Genomic DNA, 21,677 nt, shown 5'->3' on the forward strand with positions numbered 1-21,677 from the left:
ACAGAGGCATATAAATAACCGGCAGGACAGAACACCGATGCTTCACTGGAGGCACACTGACAATGTTACCTAGCAAAGTGACAAAACATTTGCAACCAAAACACACTGGCTCAGCCAGCACGTCTACAACCTCATCCATAACCCAATCTACAAATCTTCTCAAAAACTTTAAACAGCATGTATTATTGAGCACAATGAATCTTGCTCTTTTCTAAGCCTTATTTTGAGATTTAAAACAATAATACGAACATTACCAACCCAACCTGGAGTTTTAACACTTAAAATACAGGATTTGTTTCTGCTTCAGGCACATTTGAGAAATTGCACTGGAATGGTTTTCAGGTTTGTGCCAACATTTATTTAAATAGTTAAAAATAAAATCTTATATAATTAGTGCAATAGTTTTTTTTGTTTGCTTACAATATTCCTTGATGTAATTTCGGTAGTAACTTGGCAGTGTTTTTATTAATTCAGCTCTAAAAATGGGTTATCGATCAATGTCAGCATTTTTCATAAAAGTCAACTGCTCAATTTATAGTAATTGAAACTGACTTTGAAAATCCTTGTAATAATTTATTTGATGTTTTTGTAGTAATCAGCCAAAGGCTGTAAATTTTGCTCTGATTCTCCTCAATGTTCCTGTCCATCAAGTATCGACAGTTGTAGATGTTACAGTTCAGGTGGGAGGGTGCAGAACTGTCCAACTGGATTCACCGTTTCAATTTTCTCATTCAACTTCAGAGACATACTCTGCACTCTGCCTCCTCGCACTCTCTCATTCTGTTCAAGCTAAAACTCAAAAACCCATCATCATTACTTAAAAGGAGGCCAGTCAACACCTCAAGCCTATTCCATTGTTGAGATAGACCTGGACCTTTATAATTACTCATTTCTGCTGCACCTTAGTGGACTCTGCCAGACTGGAAAGATCCAATTGTATTCCAGACTTTTGGAAAACTCCAGACTCTCACTGTGTAGAGAAAGTACTTTGGATTTCAGTTCACTCCCACTCGAATTTACATTCCAATGATCTGTGGAACTCTCGAGCCCCCTGTCAGTCTCTACAAGCTTTTAATATGTTCAGTTGGAATGGGGGGGATCAATCTCCAAACCACTGAGATTCCCACCTGTCTGCCTTCCTCAGAAAAACACACAAACCAACATCTACTGACTCCATCAAGCTTACTTTTATCCAGGCTTACTCTGTACATTTTATCTGTGGAATAAATGTGGCTGGATAGCTGGTTCTGCAATGCAGAGAGACACTAAGTACCAGCGGAGGTTACCAGAAAGTCCCACCTTCTCAACCTCTCCCCTCACCGGAGATGTGATGACCCTCAGGTTAAACTAGTCGTCTCACACTCTCTCTTTCTCCCCCACCTCTCTCTGAGACAGCAGCTCTATGGCCCTATGGTGACTTCTAACATTGTGGATTGCAGGATGATACAATGTCCTTTGCATTCAAGTCTGGGCTTGCTGATGCAGCTTATCTGACTTGCTGTGCACTGATCACAGACTGGTGCTAATACACTCCTGTACAGTAGGACCCCAGGAGGTTTCAGCTGTACGTGTGAAACAGCATTACAGGCCTTACGCCTAGCACTGCCTTCCAGTTATTAGTATGATACTTGCACTCTCTACTTGTGACAGCAACTCAATCAAATCAGCACAGGATTCCCACTCACCATCCTGACTTAGAAATATCGCCGTTCCTTCACTGTCACTGGATCAAAATCTTGGAATTCCCTCCCAGCAGCATTGTGGGTCTATCTAGAGCAGATGGACTGCAGTAGTTCAAGGCAGCAGCTCATCACCACATTCTGAAGGGCAATTAGGGATGGGCAATAAATGCTGGCCTAGCCAGGTGATATCTGTTCAGCACGAATTAAAAAGACACCAGTTTTGCTCTCAGGTTTGATCTTCAGTTTGCGTATTGCAGCCTAGGGATTAAGACATGGGTGGAGCAGTTTTGATGCACATTGCTCCACACTAGCTCTCAACAAGTGTATGTACAGACAAGACCCTGCTGGCAATCTCCTTGCACAGTCTAATAACTGGCTGACACTGTGTGAGGGAATGGTTACTGGGCAGCCTGGAGAGAAGCTGGAAAAATTATTTTATGATTCTCCAATCTCTCAGACACAATACAATCAGCAGTAAATGTGACCTCGATGATGTCACCCATAACCAAGGCACTCGTTCAGAACAATTCAAAACAAATTTATACAACAGCATTAACCGCCTCAGTGCTTCACAGGGAAAACCAAACACCGAGCTGAAGGTGGTGGTATCAGGGCAGCTGAACAAGGCTTGGTCAGACAGGTAGGGAACGCCAGAGCTTGAGACCCAGGCTGATGGTAAATGATTAAAATCAGGGATACACAAGGGGCTAGGAATTGGAGAACTGCAGAGATCTTGGAGGGTTATAGACTTGAAGGAGTTTGCAGAGATCAGGAGGACAGGAGTCAAAGAGGGGTTACGGTGCTGCCAAAAATTGTTTCTACAGATTCATTTTCAATTTACCACTCTCCCTTGAAAGCACAGGCAGAACCCTTAAGAGTACTGATAGGCAGAGGGATCTGGGTGTACAGGTACACAGGTTACTGAAAGTGGCAATGCAGGTGAAAAAGGCAGTCAACAAGGCATATGGCATGCTTGCCTTCATCGGCCGGGGTACTGAGTTTAAAAATTGCCTGGTAATGTTGCAGCTTTATAGAACCTTAGTTAGACCACATTTGGAATATTGTATTCAATTCTGGTCGCCACACTACCGGAAGGATGTGGTGGCTTTGGAGAGGGTACAGAAAAGATTTACCAGAATGATGCCTGGTATGGAGGGCATTAACTATGAGGAGAGGTTGGAGAAACTTGGGTTGTTCTCACTGTAACGACGAAGGCTGAGGGGCGACCTGATAGAGGTCTACAAGATCATGAAGGGCATGGACGGACAGGACAGTCAGAAGCTTTTTCCCAGGTGGAAGAGTGAGTTACCAGGGGCCATGGGTTTAAGGGTCGAGGGGCAAGGTTTAAAGATGATGTATGAGGCAAATTTTTTTTTTTTTTTTTTTTACACAGAGGGTGGTGGGTGCCTGGAACTCGCTGCTGGGGGAGGTAGTGGAAGCAGATACTATAGTGACTTTTAAAGGGCATCTTGACAAATACATGAATAGGATGGGAATAGAGGGCTACGGTCCCTGGAAGGGTAGGGGGTATTAGTTGTGACGGGCAGCATGTCGGTGCAGGCTTGGAGGGCCCAAGGGCCTGTTCCTGTGCTGTAATTTTCTTTGTTCTTGTTCACAGGCCATTAAAAAGATACGATAAGGAAAAGAACTTCTAAAAACCACTTTGTTACTTTGTTTATTCTGATATTATTGCAAGAAGAGACAAAATACTAATCAAAGACACTCCACCACAAGCTATGCCAGACTGTCACATGGACTATCACGTCCGAGACAGCAATAGAACCCTCATCCTGCAAAATGAGATTACTCAAAGACTGTCCTGGAGCAGAGATTTCATTATTCCTTTCACAAGGTTCTTCTCAAATAAATGAGCTTGATTACATTACCCTGCTTTAAGAGGTCCAGGAGCTGAATGGGGGATTCAGAGCCTGAGGCTGGAGGATCAATGTCAGTGTTTCTGACTCAGTTTAAAGGGCACTTTGTGTTTATGTCTTTAAAACTGGCAATCCATTTTATTTAGGATTTCCCACTATCCTACACATGGTCCCTGGCCAATGCCAGTGCAAAGGATAATTAATGGATAAGAACAGTAACATTTGTTTAATGATCAGTCCTCCTGTTGGCTGTATGTAGAATTTGACCTTTGTTTAAATCTGTGGTATGTGGCTCTGTCGTTGTGCAGCATCATTTCAACTTCAATCTGCAGCTCAACATCCACTCCACAAGATACTGACTGAAGCAGCAAGAAAAACAAGTACAATAAAAACAGCACAGGGAAATCCACAGCATTGGAGAAAATGAAAAGTCAGGCTAGTTACCCAGACCCAGTCTGGTGGGCCTCCAAAAACCCTTCATTTGACTTGACTGCCCTTACCGAGCGAACGATTGTGGCAACATCACCCTTACCCACACTAAGGCGTGACAGGATTAGGATATATAGGATTGATGATGGGGAACAGGAGATGTGTGATCAGAATTTAATTAACGGTTTGTCACAGGTGGACAAAGATGGATCTAAAACTTTCCCACTAGTCTGTCTGAACAGCACAATGTTTAATTTGGCTCAAAGGCTTCTCGGAGACGTTAAAAATATTAATGTAAAAGGAAAATTCCCACAGCCGAAGTGGTACTGAATTACAGCATCCCACAGGTAAACATTGGATATTCACTGGAAGCAGATGATTGCTACACATATACAGTGAATGAACTCTCCCAAACATGGAATCATTTATTACTTTAGAAGAGACATTATTCTATGATTTAGCTTCAGAAAGAAACTAGATGATCAAGGATATTCCAACTGATCAGCATCAAGTCTACTTACATTTTATCAAAAACCCAGATTTTCAAAAAATGAGATTGGAGGATCACATTCTGCAATTTTACCCAATCAGTTCCATTCCATGTCATTATCATATTGACAGTGCGCAGTCAGATGTAGCTGACACCCTAATCCTTAAATTGAGATGTCTGCTGATCTACTTTTAAAAAATATTACCCCAACTTTCTTTGCAAAAATATAATTCAAATAATCCAGAAAGCTTCAGAATCAGAAACATTGGAAACGTTAAGGAATTGATTTTGACTTGTATACTTTCAGACAGTATCCCTTGTGATGTCCAACAGAAAGTCAACAATAGCTGTAAACAGGAATATCTGACTGGTGCATATGGGGAGAAATAAAGAAATATTTCATCTAATGCCTTTCACAATCTGAAAGTCCCAAAACACCTCACAGCTAACGGAATACATCAAGAGCAGTCTCAGGTGAAATGTAGGTAACCCAGCTGTCAATGTGGGTATCATCAGAATTTACAAACAGCACTGGGAGTGACAACAGAACCCACAGGTTCTGAGATAAAGATTGGCCAAGGCATGGAGGACAGCATTCCTGCTCTCCTTCAAAGTAGTTGCATTGGATTTTGTCCATCTGCTCAAAGGAAGCCTCTCATGTTAATGTTTCACATGAAAGTTGGCATCACCAACACTACAGCATCATGCCAGGACTGCAGAGGCACTAGGCTACATTTTGATCTCAAGGGTCTAGAGTGAGACTTGAACCCACTATCTTCTGGCTATGACAGTGAGTGCTACCCACTCACAATTCAAAGTGTCAGGAGGTGACCGCACCTTGGGCTTTGATATTGAGGAAGGGGGTTGCTGTATCTATCCCTACTCTATATGTTTGCCAAGGCTACATTCAGGCTGTATAATTGGCCTCGCTGCCTCTCCACTTTGGAAGGTGTGGGGCAGAGGAGGACATGCTCGTGATCACTATCAGTAATCTCAGCTGGGAGCTTCAAGTACACGAGCATCAAGACCAAAAATCAAGCTCAAATATAATGCTATTCATCACCAAATAACTCATACGTTCCACTATTTGAATGATCTTCAGAAATAGGTTTTGCTGAAATGGGAAATATTTACACGTTTTTACAGGATTAAAACAACAATCAAGTTGACTGGCAAAAATAAAACCATTTACCTATATAAAAAAAATCTAACAAGTATAATTTTTTGGACAATTTCTCAATGTCCCTTGTGCTTAGTGTGAATGGGGCAGATATTCACTGCCTCTTTGGGGCTGCTTTGTCGCACACATATTTTCTTACTGCTGCCTCAGGGCCACAATTACACAGCACCTTGTGAAAGAAACAGAATTTGTATATCCCAAACATTGTGTAACAAGGAACCTTAAAAGGTGTACAGAGGGAGCGGAAAAAAAAAATGAGGCTTTCCTTGTGCAATGCTCCAACTAAATGTTCTGTTGCCATGAGAGTAAAAAAAGCACCAATCAGTACAACATAATAGCCTTGAGTAACAGCAACTGATATCAGGCCAGTGCAGTTCAGTAAACACTCCCTTATTCTTAGTGGATGTGGGGGTGGGTGTGTTTGTGCGTGGATGGGGAAGGCTGCAATAATATTAATCTCATTGGAATTCCATCCTCTGCAGTGGGTTAGAATGGAGAAGAAAACAGACTAGTTTCAAAGCAGGCCACGCTGTAGTAGTGCAGCAAGGAGGTTGATTCTAATACCACTGCCTAGCCTTGTTTATTCAAGACTGTTTCTGGCTCAAGAAAGGAATCAGCTGATTCAGTACAATAAACAAAATACAACAGGATTAGAGGGAATTTTTTAAAAAGCATGATTTCAATTTGAATTAACAGATCATTCAAATAAGCTACTTTGAATTGTACTTTTCAAATGAGCAGGTTTTGATTCCAACTGCTACTATGCTCAAGACTCAAAGCATGTAGCACTGAAAGAGGCCTGGAGCTATGGAGATTACACCAGCTCATATAGAAATCCTGGTGACATCTCCAAATGTTTGATAAAGGTTAGTCAGTAAAACAACACACATTCTTCAAAAGGCAAGTGAGAAGCATGTCAGAGTATAATAAAATAAGGAATCTTTTACTAAGTAAATGGGATGCATAAGCCACTCAATAAGAATATTGCCTGTTACCTTTGGTTACTGTGTACTTATAACATTATAAATACTTAAATGATGACATTTACCATTTTCAGCATAAAACCACAGTATTATCTTGCATCATTTAGCTGCCTTGCAACAGTCAGGATTTCCTTGGCACCTTTGCTCAGCAGTAGATTAGCTAAACGCATCCCTAATTTTTCTGCTGCTATCTGGGAGTGTTGAGGTATTTTCTTTGCTGTGACCCCAACGTGCTGAACATCATCATCACTGCAGTCTTCATCCTGAGATAAAGACAGACATTGGTCATTTTATTCTAAATATTTTTAGGGCTTGAAATTTCTTGTTAACCTTAATTAAATTTGAGAAAAACTGATGAACGTGGTGATAGTTGACAGCTGTCAAATGGACAAACCCAATTTAAACAACATTGCAGATCAGCAACGCATCGTCTTCATCGAGCGAAAAAGTCATGGGTTCAAGCCTGACTCCCATCCTGTATTACCTGCTGAAACCCTAAACTGAGATTCCAGTAACTGCCTCGATGGATAACTAGTGTCCTGATCATTATTCACCTAAGTTAGCCACCTCGATTTCATGCAGGATTATATATTGTACAAATATATCCATGTTTACCAATAACACTATGCTTTATTGTTATCTGAAAAGGCTTCGAGACATCCCGAAAATGTGATGAGGTGCTACATAAATGCAGGGTCACTGAGATACTAGGTGATCTCATACAGGAGCTCATTTTCAACTGGTAGACACTGGGAAGCCATGGAGCATTCCTCGACGTTGAAAGATTATCTGCATCTCCATAGCACCTGTCCCACCCCCAAAGCAGCTTCATAGTCTGTTAAGCACCAAGTACTTTTGAAGTGAAGTCACATTTGGTTTGTAGGGAAACATAGTAAGTTTTATGCACAGACAGAGCTCAAAATTACAATAAATGATCAATAACCCATTTACTGATAAATATTGGCCTCGGGACACTGGGAATCATCTTTTATTTAATTTGAAATAATGTTTGTGGGAACTTTAAAATCTGCGATGGGGCAGATGGGACCCCTAACATTGCAGTTCTGCCTTGAATTAAAAACCCGAATTGCAGTTGTACCTGGGTTTGAGGCGATATACTCGTTTGCATAGTCTCTTTCAAACTGTCAGATCCATCAAGACTGTACACAGCCCCTGTGAGGTAGAGCTGCAATTGAAAGACGCAGAATTAAAATGTAAAATTGAAGAAAAAATGCAAACAGATGCCAGTCATAACATCAAAAGCAGTGCCTGTGGAGAGAGAAGCAGAGTTAATGTTTTAAATCTAATACAATTCTCCAGCAGCACTTCCTTTTTTATTGTAAATCTCCAGTATCTTCAATAAGTACTTTGCTCTTATTAAAAGCAGCGTTACCTGATTTTCATTAACGGCACTGTGAACAGCTACAGGAACACTGCAGCCTCCCTCCTGCACAAAAACAAGGAACACAACCAATTAGCTTCTTTGCAAGCTCACCACCTCATCCATACAACAAAAATTACACCAATCACTCCACGAGATTGACAAAGAACTCAAAATGCTGAACTAGATCAGCTAAAAGTTTCCAGCCTCAATCCCAGTCTGGGCAGCTAGCTAACGTCAGGAGACAGTATCCCAGCACTGGCTGCTGGGACAATGGCAAAATCACCCAGATTCTCCACCGCTTTGCAGCAATTCCAACAGTCTGAATAGACACCAAGTGCCAAGAGGATTAGCTTCAACTGGAACACAGTGTGCCCTCCCCAGCCCTGCTGAGCAGACAACGCAAGGTAGTATAGGAAAGTAGGAACAAGGGTATGTTGTTCAAGCCTTCGAGCCTGCTCCACAATTCAAAATGATCATGTCTGATCATCCAACTCAGTAACCTGTTCCCACTTTCTCCCCGTACCATTTATCCCTTTAGCCCGTTGGGACATCATGCTGCAGCTGTACAGGATATTTGTGAGGCCACTTTTAGAATACAGCTTACAATTCTGTTCACCCTTTTATAGGATGTTGTTAAACTTGAGAGGGTGCAGAAAAGATTTAAAAGGATGTTGCTGCAATTGGAGGGTTTGAGCTATAGGGAGAGGCTGAATAGGCTGGGGCTTTTTCCCCTGGAGCGTCAGAGGCTGAAGGGTGACCTTATAGAGGTTTAGAAAAACATAAAGGGCATGAATGGGGTAAAGAGTTAAAGTCTTTTTCTCAGGGTGGAGGAGTCCAAAACTGGACGGCATAGGTTTAAGGTAAGGAGGGAAAGATTTAAAGAGGAGCTGAGGGGTAACTTTCTCACGCAGAGGGTGGTACATGTATGCCAGAGAAAGTTGGTGGAAGCAGGTATTGCAACATTTGAAAGGCATCTGGATGGGCGTATGAAGGGGAAGAGATATTAGCCAAATCCTGGCAAATGGGATTAGGTCAGATTTGGATGTCTGGTCGGCATGGATGAGTTGGACCGAAGGGTCTGTGTTCATGCTGTATGACTCTATAACTCGAACTATACCTAACTCCTTCTTTAAAGCATTCAATGTTTTAGCCTCAACCGCTTTCAGTGATAGAGTTCCACAGGCTCACTAACCTCTGGGTGATTAAATTTCTCATTTCAGATTAATGACCTACCCTGTATCCTTAGACTGTGACCTCCTGCTTCTGGACTTCCCAGTCGTCAGGAGGGTCCTTCCTGCATTCACCCTGTCTAATCCTGTTTGAATTTTATAGGTTACTGTGAAACCCATTCTTCTAAACTCCAGTGAGTATAGTCCTAACCATATAGACATGGCATGGTTATGCTACTGAGTTAAGGATGGGTTCAAATCCCAGTGTGGTGGCATAAGAATTTGAGTTCAGTTTTTAAAATCTAGAACTAAAAGGCTGGCAGCAGTAAAAGTGATCATGAAGCTGTTGGATTGTTACAAAACTCCAACTGATTCCCTTCAGGAAGTTACCTGCCATCCTAACTAAATCTGATTCTATGTGACTCCTGTCCTTTGGCAACGTGGCAGATCATGGTGAGCTGCTAGGCTGCTGCACATGAATCAAAACATTAACAAAGGTGTGGACAGATTGTGTGGGGTTCCAGGATGTAGTCCATTGCCACAGGATTGATACCATCAGAGGATGAAACATGAATTCTTTACAAGTTCTTCTGTGGTAAAACAGGAAGTGCAGAGGGTGCCAGTTAACATTCTCTGTACAGGGACTATATATATTGATCTGCCTTTCTCTTTCAGACTGTCAACTGACCCTTCATTGCATTTCCAGCATTTTCTGATTTGTTATTCAATTATTTATAACTGCTTCACCCATCTCCAAATGTATAGATCCAGGCAATGACGGGAGTACAGCAGCAGGATTTAGGTTAGTTATGACTGTACCAGGTGCTTCATGAAGGAACGCTCAGCAATACAGCGCAGGACTGTTTCTGTGTCATTGAGAGCAGATATCATGTCCAGGACAGCAGTGTCATTCATTCTCACTTCTACACCCAAGGCACCCTGAAACCAAATAGCAACACAAACACTTATTAGATCACAGCTGAGGAGTTTAAAATATTTTGTACATAACTCATACAAACAATTTCTCATCTGTCATTTTCCTCACCAAATTGCAGCCAGGGAAATTAACACACAACAATCAAAAACCACTTCTATATTCTGCTTGTCTCATCATTTTATCACACGCAGAAAAGGGTTAAAATTCACAAATATACACTGTGCAAACAAGAGCTCTCAGCTTCAATGACATTTACAAATTTTATATTTCTGACCAAACAGGTTAGTCAACATCAGGGGGAAAAAAAGTGAAGCTTCCTGGTACAGATTCTTCATTATGACAGTTCGATTGTTGGGAGAGTTGAAGGTAACTCCGAACACTGAAGCATCCAAATTAGGGATGAGCTATATATACAAATGATCGAAAAACCAGTTTTTCTCCTTCCAAACACTGGTGAAGCCACTGGGTGTATTAAGCATTCTGAATCCAGCCACAATGATGGTGAAAGTTTTCCCCATGGTTATAAAGTGAGCATAGGTGGGGTAAAAATCACAATGTCTCGTTAGTACTAACTGTGCAGAAGTTGTATAATCCTCACATACCTGACCCACAGCATACATACAATCTTCAGGCTGTAGAATCTGCAAGAAAAACAATTTAATTGCTGTTTAGTGAAAACAGGAGCATCTGGCAACTCAACAAGTATCTTATTTCCCACTTTCTGTCTAAGAAGGAGATCAGTCAGTAGCCCACTGGAGAGTAAAGCACTGACAACAGAAACTCCTCATTGACACTTCTCCAACTGCAAATATTGTTTAACATCAGGAAAAAAAAAATCAGAAACAAATCTCTGCTTGTTCACCAAGAAACAGAAAGAATGACAACCTTAGAATGAAAACTGCTCTTGCAATGGTGTAAGTCTGTCTGGACAGAACTTGCTGTTCATTAAGGCCACTTGGCACATCACAACTCACCCGTCCAGAACAAAACTCTATAATTCTGCCCAGTGAAGCTTTCAGTTGTTTGATCGATTGCAGTGCTCTAAAACCTAGGTCATGCCTCAACCTCGTGTGAGGAACTTCACCTGAGAACCCAGCGGTGTCTGCAATGCATCAGTGCTTATACCTCATCTGTGATGAAGTGTGGACACTATATACTAACTTACACTCGTTCTTGGCACGTTTCAGTCTGGCATTACTCTAGCCCCAGGGGCATTACTAATGAGAAACATCCAAGATGTGACAGAGAATTCTGGGGGCATGGGAGCAGGAAGTAGTAGTGAAGGGAAATTATCCACAATTTTATCACAAGGTTTTTATTAACATCATGATCCCTTAGATTTAATGGAACTAAATTCACCACCTTCAACATCCACTGCCTCGACCATGATGCACAATGGCAGTGGTGTGTCACCAGGACGGCACCTTCCAAATCCACAAACATGACCATCTACGAGGACAAGAGCAGCATGAGAACACCAGCCCATGCAAGTTCCTCTCCAAACCACTCTCAATCCTGACCTGGAGATATATTGCTGATGCTCCTTCAATGTCTCTGGGTCATGTTCTGGAAATCCCTCCTTAACAGGATTGTGGGTGCCTCTACACCCCAAGGACTGCAGCGGCTCAAGAAGGCAGCTTTTTAAAAATTCATTTATGGGTGTGCGCTTCGCTGGCCAGGCAGCATTTACTGCCCATCCCTAAATGCCCAGAGGGCAGTTTAAGAGTCAACCACATTGCTGTGGGTCTGGGGTCACACGTAGGCCAGACCAGATAAGGATGGCAGTTTCCTTCCCTAAAAGGTATTAGTGAACCTTTTTCGTGGGTTTTTCTAACAATGGTCATCATTAGACTCTTAATTCCAGATTTTTATCAAATTCCACCATCTGCCATAGTGGGGTCCCCAGGATGTTAACTGGATGAATAGTCTAGCAATAATATCACTAGGCCATCGGCTCCCCGTAGTGTGCATCACCATCTTCTCAAAGAAGAGTCAGGGGCAGGCAATATACGCTGGCCCAACCAGTGAAGCTGTCATCCCATAATTGACTGTTAGAAACATCCTTGGGGATTTGGAAACGCACAAGACATTAAGGTGGGGGGGGGATGGGGTGTGGCAATGGCCTAGTGGTATTATCACGGCACTGTTAATCCAGAGACCCAGGTAATATCCAGGGGACCTGGGTTCGAATCCTGCCACAGCAGATGGTGGAATTTGAATTCAATAAATATCTGGAATTAAGAATCTAATGGTGACCATGAATCCATTGTCAATTGTTGGAAAAACCCACCTGGTTCACTAATACCTTTACCTGGTCTGGCCTACGTGTGACTTCAGGCCCACAGCAATGTGATTGACTCTTAACTGCCCTCTAGGCAATTAGGGATGGGCAATAAATGCTGCCTGGCCAGCGACGCCCTCATCCCGGTAATGAATAAAGAAAAAAACAGGTTGTTAAAAGTCATACCTGACTGATCCGATTCTCCCATCCCATTCTTCGCAGACCAGCTGCTGCCAGTACAATCGCACTGTAATCAGCTTTCTCATCAAGTTTCTTTAACCTAGTATTCAAATTGCCTCGCTGTGATCAAAACTGTTAAAGAAAGACCCAGGCACCAGTAACAAACCACACATGACATGCCCAGTGCTGTCCTCCTGACACCAGGCAGATACAGGCTCCAACATCAGTGCAAACCACAGTTTCACACTGACTCCAATAATAAGGTGGAGAACTTCCTTCAGGAACAAACACACCTTGGCTGTGGATGAACAGCATGCCCCGTGGAACCCAGCCCAAACAACAGCAACATGACCTCCATTTTCAATTTAAAGATGAAGGCATTGTTTTTATGCAAACAAAATCATTGGTTCTCTTGGCGCTATCCTAGCAGTAAGTGCAGATTAAGAGGATTTTACATCTTGGAGATGGTTACTGTACTTATGCTGTTCCTATTCTTAAAGTGTGCTCAGAGTTCTCAGTCTGTATCTATTGGCTCCGAATAATGTACGCACAAGCAGTATCTGATTCATTTTAACACATTTTGAAGATAGATTATCGTATAATGAATTACCATATTAACGACTGACATAGCACAGTGGTCAGAATGTATGTATGCGCACAGCTCTAGTCTCTATATTATTAACAAGAACATGAGGAAACACTGGAAAAGTGTAAACAACATTTAAAAGTAGAAATGTTGGCTATTAGACAAAGTTGAACATGTTGGAATTTTTTTTAAAAAGAGATTGACGGAGAGGGATCAATACAATAGATTAGAAAGGAAAATAAAGGAATAATCGAGAAAGATTTGCTGAAACAAAGAACAAAACTAAAGGATTCAATAGAAAAAAGGGAAAAAAAACCAAAAGGACTGTGGATGCTGTAAATCAGAAACAAAAACAGAAGTTGCTGGAAAAGCTCAGCAGATCTGGCAGCATCTGAGAAAACTCAGAGTTAACAATGGGAAAAAAAAACTTGGTGGAATAGAAATATCAGCATAAACTACCTGGGCAAAATGGCCCGTTTCTGTACTGTATTTTAGAAGACACGCCAACAAAACCATTTTTGAAAACATTCTAAAGGCCTGTGGATAGAGCAGCCGCAGTCTTATTAAATGAGGCAGTAATCTCGATGGGCTGAATGGCTGATTCCTGTTCTTAATTTAAATGTAACGCATATAAAAAGCTGACACAGGTACTATGGACTAATGGCTTTCCCTGCTGCATATTTATAAAGTTCTGTGTAAGGAGCTTTGAACAGCAATAAAGGATACAATATCCTTGAATTCCAGGTGAGGAAATCGCCTTCTTAGCTGCGCTGCTCGTCGTAGGGAACTCGTTCCCACTACACTGCAAACAGAGGAGAGAGGGGAAGCGATGAGAACATTGCACATTAAAAGAACTTCCCTGGATTAGTAAGAAATCTCATCCAAAATCCAACATGAGAGTTGGCTTTTCGTCCTGTGCTGAAAGCTTAGTTATTCCACACAATAAAGCACACAACTGGCTCAGTACCTCACCTCCGCTCCGGCAGTGTGTCCAGGGATTTATCTGCATGGCTCGGGTGCAGAATAACAGCATCAAAGGGAATTTCACGTCTGCAATAAGACAATTCAGAATATAAATCACAGCTCACCTCTGCACACTGTCTGCACTTTATTTGCAATGAAAGTTATAGTTTCACCGGTTGGGGAATGTCCCTAGTCAGCACTTACTGTTTATTTGGAAAGGGGGAAGTGAAAACGGAACAATATGTCCGAAGACAACTGTTATGGGGGTGTGACAATTATTAAATGTTAAACTCTGCAAAGATGACCACTTCTTTAGCATCTCTACATCAGCTCTACAAACTGAAGAAGGAACTCTCCTCACAACTGACTTCAAATTTAGATTCAGGAAGAAGCTGCCTCTACACCATCCCCACCAAACATGCCCAGGAAAGGTACAGTACAAGGTTAGATACAATGTAAAGTTCAGCTGAATTCTGATAGCTTGTTTTGTCAAAGAAAATAAAAAAAAATCCTCACTTATACTCTTAGCCTGTATAAACACTCACTTGCAGATGGCCCCGATTGTAAACCCCGGAGGGAGAGTAGTTGGCAGATCTTTGAGAGAATGAACTACCAGGTCAACCCTGCAATAGAGGAATAGCAATGTGAGGTACCAACAGTAAAACAGTGCAGCAGTTAAGACCACAGAACTAAAGGCACGTTCAATGAAGAATTGGCTCCTTTAGGCAGGTTAAAAAAAATGTTAAAAGTAAACCAGGAAATAGCTTGCGTCCACTCTCCAAATTTGAGTAACATAACTCAGGCTAGCATTTCAGTGCAGCACATAAGGGATGGTGGTCTTTGGTTTTAAAATTCTATAATCAGATATGGTATCCACTTTCAAGAGAGACATGATGGCAAGGACTCATCTACCAAGTGGGTGAAAATGATTCCATGGTACTATTTCAAAAAGGAGCAACATCACCAAAACATATTACACAGTCATTACCACGCTGTTTGTGGGATCTTGCTGTGTACAATTTGGTTGCTGCCTTTCCTACATTATGATAATGATGATACAGTTAATGGAGTGCTTTGAGATAAAGAGGTTCAAGATGACCTGAGATTATTTCCCCTCTTATTCCACATTAACACTGTGGAGACTCCCCAGTGCCCTTAAAACTAGCAGTGAAGCTGTCTGGCTGTTTGAGGGGGCAGCCAAGCCCTTGCTTCAATACCTCATCCAAAAGCTGGCACCTATGGCATTCTTCCTGCAGCATCAGTGTGTCAGCCCAGATTGTGCTCAAGCCTGCGGAATGGGACTCAACCCTCAACCTTCAGGCTGCAAGGCAAGTGTGTTACCCACTGAGAGGCAGCTGACCCTGTTATAGTCGCTGGCAATCATTAAACAACTGCAAAGAGGAAATATTTTTACAAAGCACTAATCCCAAGATCAAATCAACCACATTTAGCAAATATAGACAGATGAACACTCGGGAATTCATACTCATTTCTCTCCAATGCAGTTTCCAGCTCCTTTGTGAACAGGCTCTTCTCTCCAATCTAATAGAGAGAAATTAAAACCTGGGTTAATAATGTCAACCTGGTGCATACCTCTCCCCTAATCCTGCTCCTCACTCACCTTATAGCAGCGATGTACAGATGGAGAACCACAAAATACTGCCCGTGAAAAGGTCCACCTGTCACTACGGTAAGTAGAAGCGGAATGGGATAGAGTGGAATCAGATTACTTTAAAACAGACACACAGTTAGTTGTCTGTTACCTTTATGGAAATGAGCTAATTGCAAAATATTTTAGTATCAACAGTTTGAGTTAGGAAATTGAAAAATGCTCCACTGAAGGCATAGTTTGTCACTAACAAACTCCTTATACTAGGTACAGAATAGGGTTAGACACAAAGTAAAGCTTTTTCTACTCTTTTAAACTACTCCAAAATCTTTTAAACTAAAAATAAATTTCCCTCCACATTCTCCCCATCAAACAATCCCAGGAAAGGTATAGCACAGGCTCAGATACAAAGTAAAGTTTTCTCCACACTTCTATGCTGAAAGTAAGGCCCCCTTTACCCTTTTAACCTGAAAATAAATATGGCTTCACTCTTTTAAACAGGAAGTAAAATTCCCTTGTCACCGTTCCCATACAGAGTAAAGCTCTCTCTACACTTTTAAACTAAAAGTAAGCTGTAAGTAAAGTTCCCTGGATTCTGCCCTCATCAAACATTCCCAGGACAGGGACAGCACGGGGTCAGATATAGAATAATGCTCCTTCTATTCTTAAACAGAAAGTAAAATGTCCCTCAACAGTGTTGAAATGAAACACTCCCAGGACAAGGGCTGCATGGTGTTAGATGCAGAGTAAAGCATCCTCTACTCTTTCAACCTGAAAGTAAAAATGTCTTTACTCTTTTAAACTGAAAGTAAACCTACCTTGACACTGTCCCCAGCAAATACTTCCAGGACAGGGACAGCACAGGATTAGGTACAGTCTAAGGCCTCCTCTACACCGTCCCATTTAAAGGACTTAATTCAAGGATAAATGCATGACAGGCACCACTTTACAGCAATTTAGAGAATGGCAAAATGAAAGAATACAAGAGATACCTTTGAGAGAGCCGTATCCAGAATTTTGTCCCCAGTGGTTGTCATAGCAACTGCAGTGATAAAAAACAGCATTGTTCCGTGGCATTCAGCGTCAGTTTAGGGAAAACACAATCAGGCTCACATCCACCCGATCTGTTTGGCAACACAATGTCATCTCCTGATTGCAGATCCCTCCCCCAGCTGATGAACAGATTCCCCCACCCAACGCTGCTCCAGCTTCAGTGCCCAGTTCAGGTATACCCCACACTGGGTCATTACCCCTACACTTCCCTTGGCAGTCAGGTCACACTCCACCCCACCCCAGTCAGCACCTCCACAACCACAGCTTGGGCCGTTCCCTACTGCTTGGGCACCAGTCAGTCTCCCCTGCCTGGCCAGCCTAACTTCAACACAAGGCCAAAAATATCCACAGGCCAATTCCAGAAAAATTATAAAATTTCTAAGTTGGTAAGACAAAGCAAGAAGCACCCAGGCAGCCACCACACAGCATCACAAAATATATTAAACCAACCTTCCCACCCATTCCTGTTCTCAGCTGAGATGTTCAATTCCCTCAATTGGACAGGTCACATACTTCCATCTGGTTTTATCTCTGTGTCCTCTAATTGCCAAACATTTACCCTGTAGCCTCTTAAAATTTGTAACGCCATCCTCTTTCAGCATCCTCTGGGTTCACTAATTCTGTACATTTATCATCCCACGCAAACTAGAGGCACAGTCACCCAGAAGCAGGCCTTTCAGCCCACGCTGGCCATCAAATCAATCAAATACTGCCTTTTTTGTACTTCTCCAAGATCAAGTTTGTGTGTCTAAGTTCTAAAGCTCTGGCCTGGGAAGAGGGTATCTCATTTATTCACCAGTAATGTCAAGGCTTAAGGGATTATCATACAAGGACACATCACATAAATTTGATTTCTATTTTCTATAAATGGTAGCTCAGGGGTGATCAGATTGAGGCAATTAAAATTATGGAAAAGTTTGATAAGTTAAGCAGGAAGAGATCACTTCCACTGGCGGAGTAGGGCAGAACAAGAGGGGGACAACATTAAAATTAGAGCTCAGCCTTCCTGGAATAACATGTGCACATAGCAGAAACGAAATGCCCCTCCAAAAAGGCTGTAGATTCTCAGATTCCATTGGAGCTTTTAAAGCTGAGACTGAGATTGATGCTGGGTAAGGGCATCAATGACATGGAGCAGAATGAACAGATGAGGCACAGAGAAGCTTTGATTAGTGAAGGATCAGGCTTGGAGGTTGAACGACTGCCTTCTGCTGATGTCTATATTATATTAATGCTTTAGGATCTAATTTATCCATACCCCCAAAAATTTCAGTAAGATCTTTTCATCCTTTTATCTGTTGCTGCTATAGTGTCTCAGAGGAGGCAATGGCCTAGAGGTATTATCACTAGACCCATTAATCCAGAGACCCTGGCAATGTTCTGGTGTCCTGTGTTCGAATTCCATGATGGCAAATGGAGGAATTTCAATTCAGTAAGAAATCTGGAATTTGGAAAAACCAATCTGGTATTGTCCTTTATGGAAGCAAACTGCATCCTTACCCCGTCTGGCCTGCATGTGACTCCAGAATCACAGCAATGTGGTTGATTCTGAAATGTCCTCTGGGCAGTTAGGGATGGGCAATAAATGCTGGCCTAGCCAGTGATGCCCTCATCCTGTGAATGGAATGTATAATCTTCCCTCAGGCTAGGTTTCCAACCCCATTCATCAACCCAACTACAGGATTTTGACTTCTCCATATCAGGATATTTTCCCTGATTCCCCAAGCAACCTGTACTCACCGATTTCAAGTTGCGTGTTTGGATAACACTCTTTCAGCATGTCCATGACGAAGCCAGTCTGAGTCCGAGCAAGCTGGGAGAAGCAAAACCCAGACCGATCAGATTTCACACACACACTGTCTGCACAAGTGAAGAAACTAAAGAGTCACGTCCATTTCTGCACATGGGGCAGGTTCTCACTCCAAGACAATAAACCGCTCTCAGGAAGTATAAACATAAAAGTACCACCATCTCATCAGGGAAGTAATGACAGGTTGTGGGTGTCAGGGACATCCACCTCCCGAGAATGAATAAAAGTTAGCGTTAAAAAGGAGTTGCTTTTACTGCTGTAAGGATCATGTCTAACACAGCACGCCATTAAGCATAATGCTGGATTATACCCTTTTGAGTGGAGATTGAATAGGGGACATATGAAGCAATTTTTTTTTCTTGTTTTGTGGGGGGACGTCAATGAGTAAAGGGACAAAAGCTGTAAATTATGTGAAGCTTGTCACTGTGATGATGTTAAACTAAACCAGTTATTTGCATCCTTATACAATCCTTGAGCAACTATCCTTACCACTGAGTTTAATATTTGTAGTAGTTTCCATTACACAGCAACCAGGTGAGTGTGTTCTGTGAAACAGGAGTTGCAGTGAGAGGTGGGGTGATAGATCTCTGGTGCCATGATACTCTGGGTCTCACACTGCAGATTATGCTTGGCACACAGCAGGCAGGGAAAGTAGTATGGGTCTGATGTCAGATTAAGAAACGTGAATTGGCTGCTGTGCATGCGTAGAGATTCCTGCTGAAACTTATCACTTGGCATTTCGGAAGAGTCAGTGATGGGAGAATTCTCGGAACAAAGACACTTATCTGTATGGCCCACCGGCCCACCCTTGGGTTTTATCATGTAAATAGCCCCTCCCATAATTCTTTCCACAGTGACTCAGCTACAAACCGACAGAGTTCTGCTGATTTGGATAAGTGACAAGGATAAAAGGAGCAACCCAGCACCCTCACATACTGCTCCTGCTGATTAAAGTGTCATTCCATGAATTCAAGCTATTGAGCTGCATGTAGAAAATGACTTTAAGGTAAAGGTTTTGAGTTCATAAAAACACAACCAGCGTTGAAATAACACCTTAACCTTTGGGGGGAGAAAAAAAACAAAATCAAAGAACTCTCAAAAAACTTTTAATAAAAAAAAAGCAGTGGATAGAATTCAGCACAGCTAATCTTCAATTGGCTGGAGAATCTTTCAGAAACAAGTTTATAACTTACCTGGCTCTTTCGTGTTCCAACTCGGATGATTCTAGAAGAATTCTCATTGTGAGCAGCGGAGTTCTAGAAGAGACAGTGCGACAGAAATGACAAACTCACTGATGACTGAAACAACCCAATTTCTTACGATGTGCAGCTGTGATGCCAACACTTTACCGTGACGACCAAACGTTATAAACAAGCAGTGTAGAAAGCAAAAGCTGGGAATAAACTGATTTTGCATCTCAAATGCATTTCTGATTTTTAGATTTATTTGGAAGATGATTCCACTACACACAATGTCAGGCCACACAAAATACAGTCAACTTTAATTGAGTATTTGGTCATGGAATGTAAATGGGTGTAAGGCAGAAGCCGTACATTTCTGTTAGCAACAAGCCTGAGAATAGTGATATTCATATGGGCAATGTGAATCACTAAATGCTGTTCCACATTGACCAGCATCTTAAATATTCACCTCATTGTTTTGTCTACTTCTCTGTATTATTTCGGGGGAGTCAGTAGAGTAATGATAATGTCATTGGACAAGTAATCCAGAGGTTTCGAGTCTAGGTGCTTTCTCTCTATGGATGCTGCCTGATCTGCTGTGATCTCCAGCATTTTTTGTTTCCAGTACTGATTCTGCCATTTGCTCCTGCTAAGTAATCCAGAGGTTCAGTTTGAATTTGAACACAAAACACAAATCTGGAATGGAAAAATTAGTCACAATGACAATGATTATGAAGTTAACAAGAATTGTTATTTAAATTAATCTGGTTTATTAATACCCTTTTAAGGAAAGGAATCTAGTGACATTTCCTGGTCTGGCCAAATGTGATTCCAGACCTACACAGCAGTGTGGTTGACTCTGAACTGTCCTTCCAAATGGCTGAGCAAGCCACTTGGTTCAAGAGCAATTAGAGGTAGCCAATACGTGCCTTGCCAGAGAGGTCCATATCCCAGGAATGAAAACAAAGTAAACCTCTAGTAATTTTTCTGTTTAATATTGGGATTAAAGCCCAGATTAAATGAAGGATTCCACCCATGTTAACAGTAAAACAAGGCAGGTTGGATAATTACAATTAAAACTCAGACTCAAAACTGAACTGCTATTCGGCTGCTTACAGCGAGCTGCTATCAGGCTGTAACAGTGTGACTGTATTACCAATCCTGGTCTAGCTAAAACTAACATTTCCCATGTTCAACTTTTCTTTACTGACATCAGCACTATCCCCATATTCCTTGATTTTGTTTTTAATTTAGAGAAGTCTATGGATCACAATCTTGAACATACTCAAGGCTGAGCCTGCAACCAGGACAGAAAATTCCAAACATTCACCAAGATTTGAGCAAAGAAATTCCTCCTCATTTCAGACCTTCATGACTGATCCCCTATCTCACTATTTCCTGAATAACTCCTCTACCCACCAAAAGTCACTCTGGCTGTTTAATCAGTAAAGTTTTTCAAAACCTTTCCAAGATTTGCCGAGCGCCGGTTTAAAAACAGTTAGCGCTCTCAGCTCTATAGCACTGGAACATAGAATCGTACAATCCCTACAGTTTGGAAGGCCATGCAGCTCATCAAGTCCATACTGACCCTCCGAAAAGCATCCCTCCCAGATCCAACCCTTACCCTATCCCCGTAACCCTGCATTTCCCACGGCCAATCCACCTAACCTGCAAATCTTTGAACTGTGGGAGGAAACTAGAGCACCCGGAGGAAATCCACGCAGACACGGGGAGAATGTGCAAACACACAGACAGTTGCCCGGGGGTGGAATCGAATTCAGGTCCCTGGCACTGTAAAGCAACAATGCTATCCACAACATACAATCCATGACGCACTTTAATTCAGTGATATGGGAGTGCTGCACGATTACAGGCACCATATTTCA

At 41.9% G+C, this 21,677-nt stretch overlaps 1 protein-coding gene across 1 annotated transcript; it reads right to left on the reverse strand.

The window, feature by feature from the left end:
- Positions 1-3,331: 3,331 nt before the first annotated feature.
- On the reverse strand, positions 3,332-20,473 carry hmbsb (hydroxymethylbilane synthase, b). Its single transcript, XM_048593397.1, has 14 exons — positions 20,261-20,473; positions 19,804-19,866; positions 18,541-18,613; positions 16,740-16,789; positions 15,625-15,680; positions 14,684-14,761; positions 14,148-14,225; positions 13,902-13,977; positions 12,596-12,709; positions 10,731-10,769; positions 10,011-10,130; positions 8,032-8,085; positions 7,738-7,824; positions 3,332-6,901 (listed from the first exon to the last, which is right to left on the reverse strand). The coding sequence occupies exons 3-14, from the start codon at positions 18,584-18,586 to the stop codon at positions 6,728-6,730; spliced, it is 972 nt and encodes a 323-aa protein (XP_048449354.1). The 5' UTR covers positions 18,587-18,613; positions 19,804-19,866; positions 20,261-20,473; the 3' UTR covers positions 3,332-6,727.
- Between the last annotated feature and the right edge of the window lie 1,204 nt (positions 20,474-21,677).

Source organism: Rhincodon typus, unplaced genomic scaffold, assembly GCF_021869965.1.
Source record: "Rhincodon typus isolate 14 unplaced genomic scaffold, sRhiTyp1.1 hic_rhity00002769, whole genome shotgun sequence".
In the NCBI taxonomy this organism is placed as follows: Eukaryota; Metazoa; Chordata; class Chondrichthyes; order Orectolobiformes; family Rhincodontidae; genus Rhincodon; species Rhincodon typus.